The sequence below is a fragment of the Bombyx mori genome, chromosome 12, assembly GCF_030269925.1.
Source record: "Bombyx mori chromosome 12, ASM3026992v2".
NCBI lineage: Eukaryota > Metazoa > Arthropoda > Insecta > Lepidoptera > Bombycidae > Bombyx > Bombyx mori.
Genome location: NC_085118.1, coordinates 9975654 through 9989455, shown reverse-complemented (window position 1 = coordinate 9989455; position 13802 = coordinate 9975654). Strand labels below are relative to the sequence as shown.

Here is a 13802-nt window from a genome sequence, read left to right as displayed (position 1 = left end):
TATTTGTTTTTTAATTTTTTTTTGTTATTGTTTCTAATTAGTTTACCATTATTTTTCATACCTTAAAAATGATTTAAATGTTTGTCCGTAATGTAATAACGAAACTGCGTGAAACTGTAGTGGGATTTATATTGTTTATCTAGTAAATGATAAATCGTTGAATCGTTGTCGTTATCGTGTCGGTCAATGAAAAGAGCGCTTTTATGTGAGGTTACGTTGTTCTAATGAAACTCTAGGGGGTGACATGAAATTAATTACTTCGATAAAACACATAAAATGCTTTTTAAACTGGATTAAACAATGCGATAGTACTCCACCGATAGTGAATTTATTATTCGTCTAAGATAAAATTTCACTTATCTGTTTCGATTTCAGTTTTTTTGATAACATCAGGGAAATAACAACATTTTTGTGTTGGTTGATTAATCATCGTGATTTGTTAGGATATTAAAAAATAAATCAAATCTGATTAACTCTTCAAATGAAAAACAAACACCTGTACGGAACCCGGTATTTAGTGAAATAGGTACTCATAGAGAATACAATTACGACGCATCAAAAAAGCATTAAAATCTGGAACTTTAAATTATTTGGTAGATTTTTTGCAATAGATAATATTCGGTTAAGAATCAATAAAAATATTCTAATATTAATAATACAATTAAATATCTATTATATTATATATCCAATATTAATAATTCCATAAATATCTATGTAGGTACTGTCAAGACCTCATAGAAATGACCGCGTTTCGTTGTATCACATTAAATAAGATGTTATGTAAGTGCATAAGGGAAGAGCTAGTCACTAGGGAGCTAAAATAGACCAATTGAGAATAATGTTATTATAAAAGAATGGTGGGTAGTAGTAGATGTTCGAAGAGACTGCATATTATTTCAATCCTGTATAATATACGGAAAGATTAATAAGATATTCAGACTTAGGACTGGGTCATCCCTCTGAATTAAGAATTAGAACTTAGAAAGTGTGTCTTCTGTTGCAATAAAAATAACATGGCAACCTTAAACTAATGACTCAGAAAACTACGGTACCTAAATAATATTGATCTGTAATTTCAGTGCATGATTAGCACAATTTATAGCTAATTATTAGATCATTTGTAAGACCTCAAAAATAAGTGAATAGGTGAATCATTTCTTTTAATTGCCTTTCTACGAATATGAGCATACGGCCCACCTGATGGTAAGTGGTTACCTTCGCTCATGGACGTCAGCAGTGCCAGGGGCAGATCCAAGAACTGCCTACCATATAATCATAAGTGTGGTATATAAGAAAGTTATGACTATTGATAAAAAAGCGTTAATACTTACCTAACAGTTGTTTTCTACGCATAGCGAATATGAGCCGAAGAAATAAAATCAGACAACGTAATAAAATAATAATAATAAATATACCTGGGATCAAATCACGCATGATCTTTCAGCCCGAAATTAAGATTCCCTATGTTATGAGTTTTTTTTTATGATTGAACTGGTGGCCGGTAGGCCTTTCCAGTTTTACCAGGACAGACGTGCGCGCAAAGGCTCAGCCAGGAAGGGTGGGATTTGCTAACACCTGCCCGAGCGCCTTCGAAGGAGTCCTAACAACTCGAGAGCAGCTGCTTAGCGAAAGAATCTATACCGGATCGAAATCGCAACCTGCCTAGAAGATTCGGCAAGAAATTCAGCGCGCTTATGCATGGATTAGGTTGCACGTCAAACTCTTTGCAGAGTTCCACGGGTACGGTTACCGGAGTCCCAAAGCCTGCTCCTAGTGTTAGAGCAATGCGAGAGACGCATTCGAATTATCGAAGTACCGTTCCGAAGCTGACTTCATGTGTTTTCGGATCGATTCGAGGCCCCTGCAAAATCGAGATTGTAAGGATTGAAGGGTGCCTATATGTGTGCGGGCCACGTGAGCGAACACAACATTCGCGTAAGTCATAAGGGGCTTTCTAAAGTTTTCTAAAGTGTCACCTTGTTCCGAAGGGACATTTTACTCCGCTTACAGATCATGGGGTAGAGTTTGTCTAGAATAAACGCGGCACGATCGCGTATCGACTTAATGTTGAGGGTGACGCCTAGGTATTTGACTTTCGTGTCCCAGGGTCTGGCCTGGTCGAATAAAGCGATGCGGCGAATGCGGTTTACACGCCTGTTTGGGAGTGAGTGAAGAGGTATTCGGAGGGCGACCGTTTTTGAAGAGCACCGCTTCGTGGGGTTGATGTCGATGCGCCATTTCCGGGATCACTGTCCCATGGTGGTTGCTGCGGTCTGGAGTCACCGATGCAATAACGACTTCTTCGTACACGAGCAGTAGATAGCCGTGTCATCAGCAAAGAGCGCTAGATGGGTCACCGATCGGAGAGCGGGGTGGTATATCGTTGATATACAAACTAAGCAGTACCCTGTTGCAGCTTATTATATATTAATTTACTTTTTAGTTGCAGCTTATGGGGCCTTCTGATCCCTGGTTTGGGTTATAACTTAGAGTAAAGAAATTTGCTTATGACGATAGTCTATTCGGTTGTATTAATAAAAAAAACGGTATATATTTCTGGCTGCTTTAGGCTTATATTTAAATGAGCAGTGCCTAAAGAACAGTTTCAGTTTGAAAGTAACAAATATACACATGTGTCCTTATGATAGGAGTTCATAAGCACTTTCCAAAAAGACGACTTTCGACTAAGCGTTTTACACGCTACGCGTGGCATGAGCGGGCTCATAATTTTAACGTTATCGTTTCAATGCTTTTTTTACAAGTTAATTTTCGAAATCCTATTCTAATAACTAACCAGTTTTTTTACCATATTTTAATTTAATTATAACATTATTTTGTATTAACTTGAGTTATGTAGCAGAACTTGTGGAGCATTGTGAATTGAGTAGGTACATAGGAGTACTGAAAGAGGAAGTAATGTTCTGTATGGTGATCAGCGTGAGTTTGTGGCTTTTGCGTCCATTTTGAGATTCTCGTCCACCGATTTTCTAATGCCTGGGGATTCTGTATCACATGCCGCTTCTATATCTGATGAGTTATGGACATTTGAGTATCGCTACGCCCTGATGTGTCACGAGGCACGGATATCCGGCCGATTGGAAGATTTCGCACCTTCTACGAGGGCTGCACTAAAAGTATCGGGAATGGAATATTTCCACTTCCTGTCATATTAAAATCTTTTTAATTGAAAACTCCTTGGTTTTAAAAATCGAATACCATTTATTTATTTAAAAAAAGATTCTCGGTCTTGTCACGCGGTTTTGTCAAACTTGTTTAGTCGTTGAGAAAATGGAATTGACTCGAGAAAATTCAAGAGCGATGATTTATTACGACTTTCGAAGTGGTTTAAAACAGTGTGTTGACCGGATGATTTCTGCATTTGGTGATGAAGCCCCATCCAAAACCACAATTTATCGCTGGTTTACTGAGTTTCAACGTGGACGTGTCAAGCTCAGTGATGACCCCCGTCAAGGTCGTCCAAAAACTGCAGTCACCCAAGAAAACGTTGATGCTGTGCGTAAGCTGATTGAGGAAGATCGACATGTGACATACCGCGAAATTCAGGCAACTTTAGACATTGGCATGAGTCAAATACAAATAATCTTGCATGAACAATTAGGTGTAAAAAAGTTGTTTTCCCGATGGATACCGCATTCGCTCTGTGAAGAGCAAAAAGCGGCTCGCGTTACTTGGTGCGTCAGAACTCTCGAAAGATTCCACGCAGGATCCTCAAATGCTGTATACAACATTGTATCAGGTGACGAATCCTGGATATACGCGTACGAACCCGAAACAAAAAACCAGTCACGAGTTTGGGTGTTCGAAAATGAGTTAAAGCCAACAAAAATTGTTCGTTCACGGAGTGTTGCAAAAAAAATGGTGGCCACGTTTGTCTCCAAAACCGGCCATGTTACGACTATTCCTCTTGAGGGACAAAGAACGGTTAATGCAGAATGGTATGCTTTTTTTTTTTTTTCTACAGAAGAAAATCGCCGGATCCCCACCCGCACGGCAGGTGGGGTATGTGGGAGTTGAACCTCACTAAAAATTCCTGCCGCTCACAACCGGCGCCCTACCTCGGACCGGGCCGGAGCCCAGTCGGGGCTATTGAAACGGCGGGACAGGGTTGACGCAGAGCACATTACATCCACATTACATACACATTACATTACATCCATCCCACCGTCCCACGGACGCCGGACCGGTGGCCGCCAGCGACACGACCACCGGCTCCCTCGTTCAGCGGGCCGAGAGCCCGCTTTGATGGCGCCGCGTTACACCTTCCCCCAGAGCGGTCGGGGGAACGCGGTCTACCATCACCCGGCTTCCTATTGCGGGTGAGCGTGCAAAGCACGCCACCCCACGTCTGGGTCTCTCCCCGCACAAAACGGGTGGGACCCCTAGCTCTTAGGGGGCCAGGTCACGGATACGACCCCGGTCCCGACCCCCTGCTCGGCGGCGGCGGGTTTCTGCGTAGTGAGGAGAGCTTTGCCTTACTCGCCCCGCTCCTTCTGCGAGATGGTGCACTCGCAGAAGTCGAGCATAGCCTTCCATGACTCATCGCTGCCAAGCATCGACGCCACGACGCCAGGCAGCGACAAGTCAGGTCCTATCTTTGCGACCAGGACACGGCGCTGCACCTCCCAAGCGGGGCAGACAGCGAGCGTATGCTCCGCCGTGTCCAGGTCGTGTCCACAATGGTGACACCTCGTCGTCGGTTCAGCCCCTATCCGGCGCAGGTACTTCCCGAAGCATCCGTGCCCGGTCAGCACCTGCACCAGACGAAAGGTGAGACGTCCTTCGCCACGATTCACCCAGTCATCAAAGACCGGGTAAACCGCCTCGACGGTCCGTAGCCCCCACGTGGAGTTGGCCAATCGCCTCGACCACGACTCGAGCACGGACCGCCGAGAATGGGCCTTCCGCGCTCGCAGCTCACTTTCGGGGAGACGCGCCAATCCCCGAGCACGAAGCTCGCTGCGCCACCGATAGTCGGCAGCGAGCGACTCCGCCTCCAGCTCCCATGGCGGCATCCCCGCCAAAACACACGCCGCCTCGAAGGAGACGGTGCGATATCCGCGGATGAAGAATGGTATGCTAGCATTTGTTTGCCACAGGTCGTTTCTGAACTCCGTAAAGAGAACTGCAACCGCCGCATCATCCTCCATCACGACAATGCGAGTTCTCACACCGCGCACAGAACAAAAGAGTTTTTAGAGCAAGAAAACATAGAATTATTAGACCATCCGCCGTACAGCCCCGACCTAAGCCCTAATGATTTATATACTTTCCCTAAAATAAAGAATAAATTGCGTGAACAGAGATTTTCATCACCTGAAGAAGCTGTGGACGCTTACAAAACGGCCATTTTGAAGACCCCAACTTCCCAATGGAATGGTTGCTTCAATGATTGGTTCCATCGTATGGAAAAATGTGTCAAATTTCGCGGAGAATACTTCGAAAAGCAATAAATACATTTTTAAATAGTAATGTTGTGTCACTTCGTCAATTCCCGAAATTTTCAGTGCCGCCTATGTACTTCCAGACGCTGTCTTTTTTAGGGATCTTTGGCGTAAGGAATCTGGGGGCCGCTGATTTTAAATGACGAGGCGATTTTCATATGTGGAGAGTGATAAAGATGCGAAGGCACCAAGTTCACGGACCAGTGCCGAAGCTATTTTTGTGGTATTTTGTCAAAACTATGCCAGGTATTCGGAACATCAAAGCGGTTCAATTGACTCTTACGGGCTAGATGGACGAACTCCAGTCCCATTAGATTCAGGTGCTCTCAGGGCAAAGTATTCTTCGTTAAATATGTGCTTACTCGTATTGTGGAAAAAGAATCGGTGACGGATTACCACCACTGAGAATAAAGGCGAAGAACACGCTCGCTGTTTGCCCCGCATTGGAGGGTATGGTCGTGGCGTCATAGCCTAGGGACCAGACCTCTCATTGCCAACCATTGTGGCTAAGACATTCGATCTAACTATAAGAACAGCATCTCGGGCAATAAGACGATGGGAGGCAATGTCACAACAAAAATGTGGATTAAAATTCAGATGTTATTATATCTAAGTTTCATCTACTATCGATTTTTTTTTACATTATGTTCTGATTCGAAATTTCTACTAAAGTGGATAATAATGCTTGAAGTTCATTAAGTGACTGATTTGACTTGTCTAACAGATCATATCTTTATTTGATAATAAGCTTATTTAATTATTATCATTTAGTGTAAAGTATATAAGGCGTGCAAAAATTCTATTCTGCAGATTACTAACAATGAAGTGGTTGTTAGGATTGTTTTTCTGTATATGTGTTAATCAGGCGACCGCTCGGCGTTCTCCACATGCGGACTACGTCGAGGAACTGTACAGGTTGGACGCCCAAGGTGCCCGTTATTCTACCAATGTAACTGAAGATGCTTTGCTAGATATTGTGAGTACTGTATATTTTGTTTATAATTACTTTTATGAAGTCATGTAATTTTTTCTCACTTAGAAAATACTCATCAATAGGTAAATAATAATAATCCTAATTTATTTTGATATTGTTTTCGTTACGTGAGTAAAACCGAAAGCGGTTCCCTTTCTTTATAATTCCTGGCAAATTCTGTTCATTGTATACAAAAATCATAAATTGCCGTTAAAAATGTGGTAAAGAAACATATTGCAAAGTCAGCTATGTTTTTTTCTTTGTTCTGGCTACCAAAAACAGAGAAGCCAAGTGCACTCTGATTTCGAATTCCAAATATATTTTCTCAAACTTCTAACTTCGACCGTCAAACGAAGGCGGCGCCCGTCCAACCGTGGTCAGGGTAGCTAATTACTAGAACAAGGAGGCGATCGAAACAAATGAAAATCAAGTATTTTTATAATTTTAAAGGTTGGACTTATCAAAAAATATAGATATCCAGTAGAAGTTCACAAGGTCGTTACGGAAGATGGCTATATCTTAGAAATGCAAAGAATTCCTCATGGACGCGACCAGAACAACCGTCCTGACCCGAAGAAACCAGCTGTTTTAGTTATGCATGGACTGTTTGCTTCTGCTGCTGACTGGGTTTTGATGGGTCCAGGTGTTGGTTTAGGTAAATTTTATTCTTAAAGCTCCTTGTCATTAATTATTATTTTATTATTACCAGTACCCACATAATATTGACATACAAAAATTTTAAGAAACGATGTTTCCATACAATTCTTATTTTCTTTATTAAGCTAGTGGTCCAATAATACAATGCAAATATTTAAAATTCAATAATATTTACAGCATACATTTTGGCTGAAGCTGGTTATGATGTGTGGCTTGGAAATGCACGTGGTACATATTACTCCAGAGCTCACATTAAATTAGACCCGGACAACGACTCAGAGTTTTGGAAATTCAGTTGGGAAGAAATAGGTACCCGAGATCTGCCTGCTATGATTGATTACACTTTGAAAGTTGCTGGAAAAAGACGACTTCATTATATTGGTCACTCACAAGGAACTACTGTCTTTTGGGCTATGGGATCTTTGAGACCTGAATACAACAGCAAAATTATTGCTATGCAAGCTTATGCTCCCGTAGCTTACTTAGAATTTAATGCAAACAGATTACTTAAACTCATTGCTCCACATGCCAACAGTATTGAGGTTTGTAACTTTGATTTTAGTAAAAATATTGTATTGGTTTGTGAATCCTGAGTTTATATTTTATGTTTATATTTAGGCACTTACAAGTCTTATTGGAATAAATGAGCTATTCGGAAGATCTGACTTCTTTACCAACTTGGGAATGAGATTCTGCGCTGATGGCACATTTTTCCAGGCGATGTGCACAAATATGTTATTCGCTTTTGCCGGACGCAGTGAAGACATGCACAATGCCGTAAGTTGTACCGCAATATAGTAGTGGTGTTAACTTCGTTCAATTTGGGAGCTTAAAAATGAATAAGTAATTTTATAATCGTTTTGCCCGGGGTTTCGTTCATATTATAGTTAGTAATAACCCTATTATTAAACGACTTCCAAAAGATTATCAACTCATCCCGTTTTTTTTTCTGTAGAACAGTTATGTTGTCGAGTTTTTACCGCTAACTTGCTTTTCCCGTGTGGATATGGAAGGAATACACGAATTTATATTATAAGCTTTAGATTTTAGATAATTTCCATTAATTACTCTGGTGCCAGGGAAACCAAAGGTATAATATACCTAAACCTATTTCTAACTGATAAGCTTATAAGAGAATCTTACAGCTACTTTAGACAGGAACTATGGGACCTATAGTGCATATTATATATTACTAGACTTACTTAAGCTATCTTTTTATATGAGTAAAAAAAAGCAACTTTTACTAAAAGTTTCATATAATACATATATATGTAATAGTAGTACTAAATGCACATTTATCCAAAGTACAAGACAAGTTCCCCCAAAATAGACCAAAAATGCTCTTCTGCGCACGTCAAGTTCAAGAACTTACGACTCGTGCTGATTACTATATTTTATTTATTTAAATCAGGATAGACTTACGTAAGCCCGATGTCTGACAAAGTTCAAGTTTTAAATATATTCGATAAAGTTAAGATTAATTGTGATAAACAAAACCTTATTGATTAAGATGTATAGTGAAACACGAGGTTCCAAGCCTTCAGGACTGTTCATATCATGTCTGTTTACACCTGATCACCTGAATAGGCATAATCATATATGAACAGATATGATGATGTCTGATCATTTTTTTCCGGCTTGTTTGAAATATTTAGGTAGCTAATATTTTTATAAATTTACAGACTATGTTGCCTGTGAAACTAGGACATACACCTGCAGGCATTGCTGTTAGACAGATAGCACATTACGGACAACTTATCAACAAAAATTTCTTCAGACGATATGATCACGGACGCTTGACAAATTGGAGGGTTTACAGAAGTTTCACACCGCCAAGATATGACCTGTCTCTCATAACCGCCCCTGTTTTTCTACACTATGTTGACGAGGACATCTTTGCTGATGTAAGGGATGTCAGAAAACTACATGCCGAATTGGGTCGTTCAGTTGGAATGTTTAGAGTACCACATGCAACTTTCAGTCATCTTGATTTCATGTGGGGATCTGGTGCCAAGGATTTACTTTATGATAGAACTATTCAAATATTGAGATCATTAGGCGACGAATAAAATTTATTTTAATTTGTAACTACGAACTGGTATTTTGTTGAATAAATTTGTTATCTCATTGCTGAAACATTTGTCTGTTATTTACTTAAACCTTATTACCTATTATAATTGATTTAATTATGTATCGATCCTCCTTCTCAAGTCGTATTGCACCATGGGGTCTTTACCCTCGGCGACACGAAGCATATGTGATATAACTCTGGAAGCTTTTAATTGGCTTTTTTTTATTTGATTATTGCTTAGATGGGTGGACGACCTCACAGCCCACCTGGTGTTAAGTGGTTACTGGCGCCCATAGACATCCACAACGTAAATGCGCCACCCACCTTGAGATACAAGTTCTAAGGTCTCAAGTATAGTTACGACGCGACGGCTGCCCCACCCTTCAAACCGAAACGCATTACTGCTTCACGGCAGAAATAGGCAGGATGGTGGTACCCACCCGCGCGGACTCACAAGAGGTCCTACCACCAGTAATTACGCAAATTATAATTTTGCGGGTTTCATTTTTATTACACGACTAGCGACCCGCCCTCGCTTCGCTTCGGAAACATTAAAACACACATGAAATAAAAAAAAAAAAAAAATTAAAAAAAGTAGCCTATGTTCATCAGGGACAATGTCGGCTACTAATGGAAAAATAATTTTTCAAATCGGTCCAGTAGTTTCGGAGCCTATTCGAAACAAACAAACAAACAAATCTTTCCTCTTTATAATATTAGTATAGATGTTATTCCTTCACCGTGGAAGTCAATCGTGAACAGCAGCTCTGCTTTTTCGTCATCATCGAACGCCGCGAGTCGGCCTGAGGGGCCTACGAGGGGGGGCATAGTTACTACCGTATCCGATTTGAGAGTACGAGCTAAGCGGTAGTAAGACCTTTGAGAGGGCGCGAGTCCTTCTAAGAAATCAGACCATCTGGCATCTCGGACTTCGGCAATGCGAGACGTCGCGTTGTAGGGCACGCATTCGAATACGATTTTCCTTGGTAGGATACCTATCGTAGGCGCGGATCGAGTCGTTCTTAGCTCTAAGGAGTTCCCTAATATCGTCGGGCAATTTGAAGCGGTGAAGGAAGTCCTCCGCTACAACTTGCTTCGATGACCTATCTAATGTCGAGGTGATGTGTGACGTTAGGATGTCTATGGCTTCAGCGGTATCCTGAGGAGACGGGGTAGAGTCCGGGCTAAACCGGAGCGATGGTGGATTAGATTCAGCCAGACTGATGCCCAGCGTGTGCCAATCCACCACAGTCCTCGTGCCGGGAACGGAATCGGGAGCGAGACCGAGCTTCATAACGACGGGACAGTGGTCTGAATCTAACTCAGAGACTACTTCGATCGACTGTAAGCGCAGAGTTACGTTTTTTAAAAACGCTATGTCGAGTATGTCCGGGCGATGCGTGATATTTAGCGGGTAGTGAGTCGGGGTTAGCGGAGCGACGATATCGAAGGTGAGATCATCGACTAACGCGTCGAGCCGCCTGCCATTAGGGCTTGTGGTGTGTGAGTTCCACCTGGTGTGTTTATAATTTAGGTCGCCCACCAGAATGACAAAGCTCCCCATGCCAAGCAGCGCCTCGATATCACTGCTTAGAACGATCTTATCCGGTGGAAGATAAACGGACGCGATAACGATCGGCGCGTGTCCCGTCAGTGAGATTCGGCACACTGATGCTTCGATATTAGCGAGCGCGGGAGGATCGAGCGGGACGCAATGCAGGGCTCTTCTATAGTAAATGACGGTACCACCACCACGAGCAGAGGGCCTGTCGTTCCTGACCATGTTATAGTTCGCGATTTTAGGGGCACGGCGCGCGGGCTTAAGTAGGGTCTCCTGCACAAAAAAAATATCAATGTGCTGGTCACGCAAAAAGTCAGAAACCTGATCACGTTGATTTGCGAGACCATAAGCGTAAAAAAATCCTATCGTTACGGATAGATCGGTCACGTGTACCGGACACGGTGGGATCGTGCACAGGTTCCCGGTCGTGCGCGGTGTTCCACAGGGGTCGGTGCTCGGCCCCCTTTTGTGGAATATCGGGTATGACTGGGTACTGAGGGGTGCCCTCCTCCCGGGCCTAAGCGTAATCTGTTACGCAGACGACACGCTGGTCGTGGCCCGGGGGGGGGGGGGGGGGGGGAGTTTTGCTGAGTCTGCTCGTCTTGCCACCGCTGGGGTGGCGCATGTCGTCGGCAAAATCAGGAGATTGGGCCTCGACGTGGCGCTCAGTAAATCCGAGGCCATGTGGTTCCACAGGCCCCGGAGAGTGCCACCTGTCGATGCCCATATCATGGTTGGAGGCGTCCGTATCGAGGTCGGGGTGCAGTTGAAGTACCTCGGCCTCATTCTGGACAGTCGTTGGACCTTCCGTGCTCACTTTCAGAACCTGGTCCCTCGTTTGTTGGGGGTGGCCGGCGCGTTAAGCCGGCTTCTGCCCAACTTGGCAGAAGCCGGCTTAACGCGCCTGACCTGGGGGGCCTGACCAGGTGACGCGCCGTCTCTATACGGGGGTGGTGCGATCAATGGCCCTATACGGGGCGCCCGTGTGGGGCCAGTCCCTGGCCGTGGGGGTAGCGAAGGTGCTGCAACGGCCGCAACGCACCATCGCGGTCAAGCTCATCCGTGGCTATCGCACCATCTCCTTCGAGGCGGCGTGTGTACTGGCTGGGACACCGCCTTGGGTCCTGGCGGCGGAGGCGCTCGCCGCTGACTATTAGTGGCGGGCTGACCTTCGTGCCCGGGGCGTGGCACGTCCCAGCCCCAGTGTGGTCAGAGCGCGGAGGGCCCAATCTCGGCGGTCCGTGCTGGAGTCATGGTCCAGACGGCTGGCCGATCCTTCAGCTGGTCGTAGGACCGTCGAGGCGATTTGCCCGGTTCTTGTGAATTGGGTGAATCGTGACAGAGGACGCCTCACTTTCCGGCTCACGCAGGTGCTCACTGGGCATGGTTGCTTCGGTGAGTTCCTGCACCGGATCGGAGCCGAGCCGACGGCAGAGTGCCACCATTGTGGTCGCGACTTGGACACGGCGGAGCACACGCACACACTTGTCGTTGCCGAGTGTTGTGGCATCGATGCTCGGTGACGACGAGTCGTGGAAGGCGATGCTCGACTTCTGCGAGTGCACCATCTCGCAGAAGGAGGCGGCAGGGCGCGTGAGAAACGCACAGGCCCGCCGCCGTCGAGCGGGGGCCAGGGAGGCGGATTTCGCCCAAGTCCTGGCCCTCTAAGTGTTTCGGGTCTCCCTCACATGTCGGCCTGGGGACCGGCGAGGGGGGCCTAAGAAGACGACGTGCAAGCTGCTCTGCACGCGTTTTATGCATGAGCATCCGGGTGATGGAAGGCCGGCTATCCTCAACCCACGCTGGTTCTGACCCAGCGGGGTATTCCGTAGGAATGACCATTCTAACCGGCGCCATCTAGACGGGCTTCGGATAGCCTGCCGACCGAGAGGGCTGGTGGTCGTGGCACCGACGACCGCCAGTCCGGCGTCCCGATGGGGAGGGTGATGGGAGAGATGTGCTCCGCACTAAACGCTTCACTTTCCCCCCTTTGCCTTTTCATGAGTTTTGTCTCATGCGAGGTTTGGACGTTGGTTGTTGAGAGACAGGAGGTTTTAGTCGGTTCGACTCCGACATGCCCCGCCCTCCATCCCCAGTGAAGGGCGGAAGTCCGGCGATTTCACCCAGACAAAAAAAAAAAAAACGTTAAGAATAGGGGCTTTATTCTCCACGTCGTCACCAGGATCCGACGGTTGGGGCTCGAGGTGGCGCTCGACAAAACCCAGGCCCTGTTATTTCACGGGCCGGGACGAGCGCCGCCTCTGGGTGCCCACCTCGTGATCGGAGGTGTCCGCGTCGGGGTCGGGGTGACCGGTCTTCGGTACCTCGGCCTCGAACTGGACGGTCGGTGGAGCTTCCGCGCTCACTTCGAAAAATTGGGCCCTCGGCTGATGGCGACGGCCGGCTCTCTGAGCCGGCTTCTTCCAAACGTCGGGGGTCCCGATCAGGTGGCGCGCCGCCTCTACATGGGGGTGGTGCGGTCGATGGCACTATACGGCGCTCCCGTATGGTGCCACGCCCTGACCCGCGAGAACGTCGCGGCGCTGCGACGTCCGCAGCGCGCGATCGCGGTCAGGGCGATCCGAGGATACCGCACCGTCTCCTTCGAGGCGGCGTGCTTGCTCGCCGGGGCGCCACCCTGGGACCTGGAGGCGGAGGCGCTCGCTGCCGATTACCGGTGGCGTAGCGACCTTCGCTCTAGGGGGGAAGGGCGCCCCGGCGAAGGTGTAGTTCGAGCGCGGAGGCTCCACTCTCGGCGGTCCGTGCTGGAGGCGTGGTCTCGCCGCTTGGCGGACCCGTCGGCCGGCCTCCGAACCGTCGAGGCGGTCCGCCCGGTTCTCGCGGACTGGGTGGGCCGCGACCGCGGATGCCTCACCTTCCGGCTAACGCAGATGCTTACCGGCCATGGTTGTTTCGGCCGGTACTTGCACAAGATAGCCGGAAGGGAACCGACGGCGCAGTGCCACCACTGCGCGGACCGCGACGAGGAAGACACAGCGGAACACACGCTGGCGCGTTGCTCTGGATTCGACGAGCAACGCGCCGCCCTCGTCGCGGTCATTGGAGAGGACCTCTCGC

The 13802-nt window shown here is 46.4% G+C and overlaps 2 protein-coding genes across 2 annotated transcripts; both read left to right on the top strand.

The window, feature by feature from the left end:
- The first annotated feature begins 6161 nt into the window (after positions 1-6161).
- Positions 6162-9228, top strand: LOC101737859 (lipase 1). Its single transcript, XM_021347594.3, has 5 exons — positions 6162-6438; positions 6886-7090; positions 7270-7634; positions 7711-7869; positions 8775-9228. The coding sequence occupies exons 1-5, from the start codon at positions 6283-6285 to the stop codon at positions 9159-9161; spliced, it is 1272 nt and encodes a 423-aa protein (XP_021203269.2). The 5' UTR covers positions 6162-6282; the 3' UTR covers positions 9162-9228.
- A 3817-nt stretch (positions 9229-13045) lies between these two features.
- Positions 13046-13372, top strand: LOC134199851 (uncharacterized; the record flags this gene model as incomplete). The annotated part of the gene is made up of 1 exon (XM_062671527.1): positions 13046-13372. A coding segment is annotated over one exon (327 nt), but the record flags the coding sequence as incomplete, so codon positions are not given.
- Positions 13373-13802: the final 430 nt, after the last annotated feature.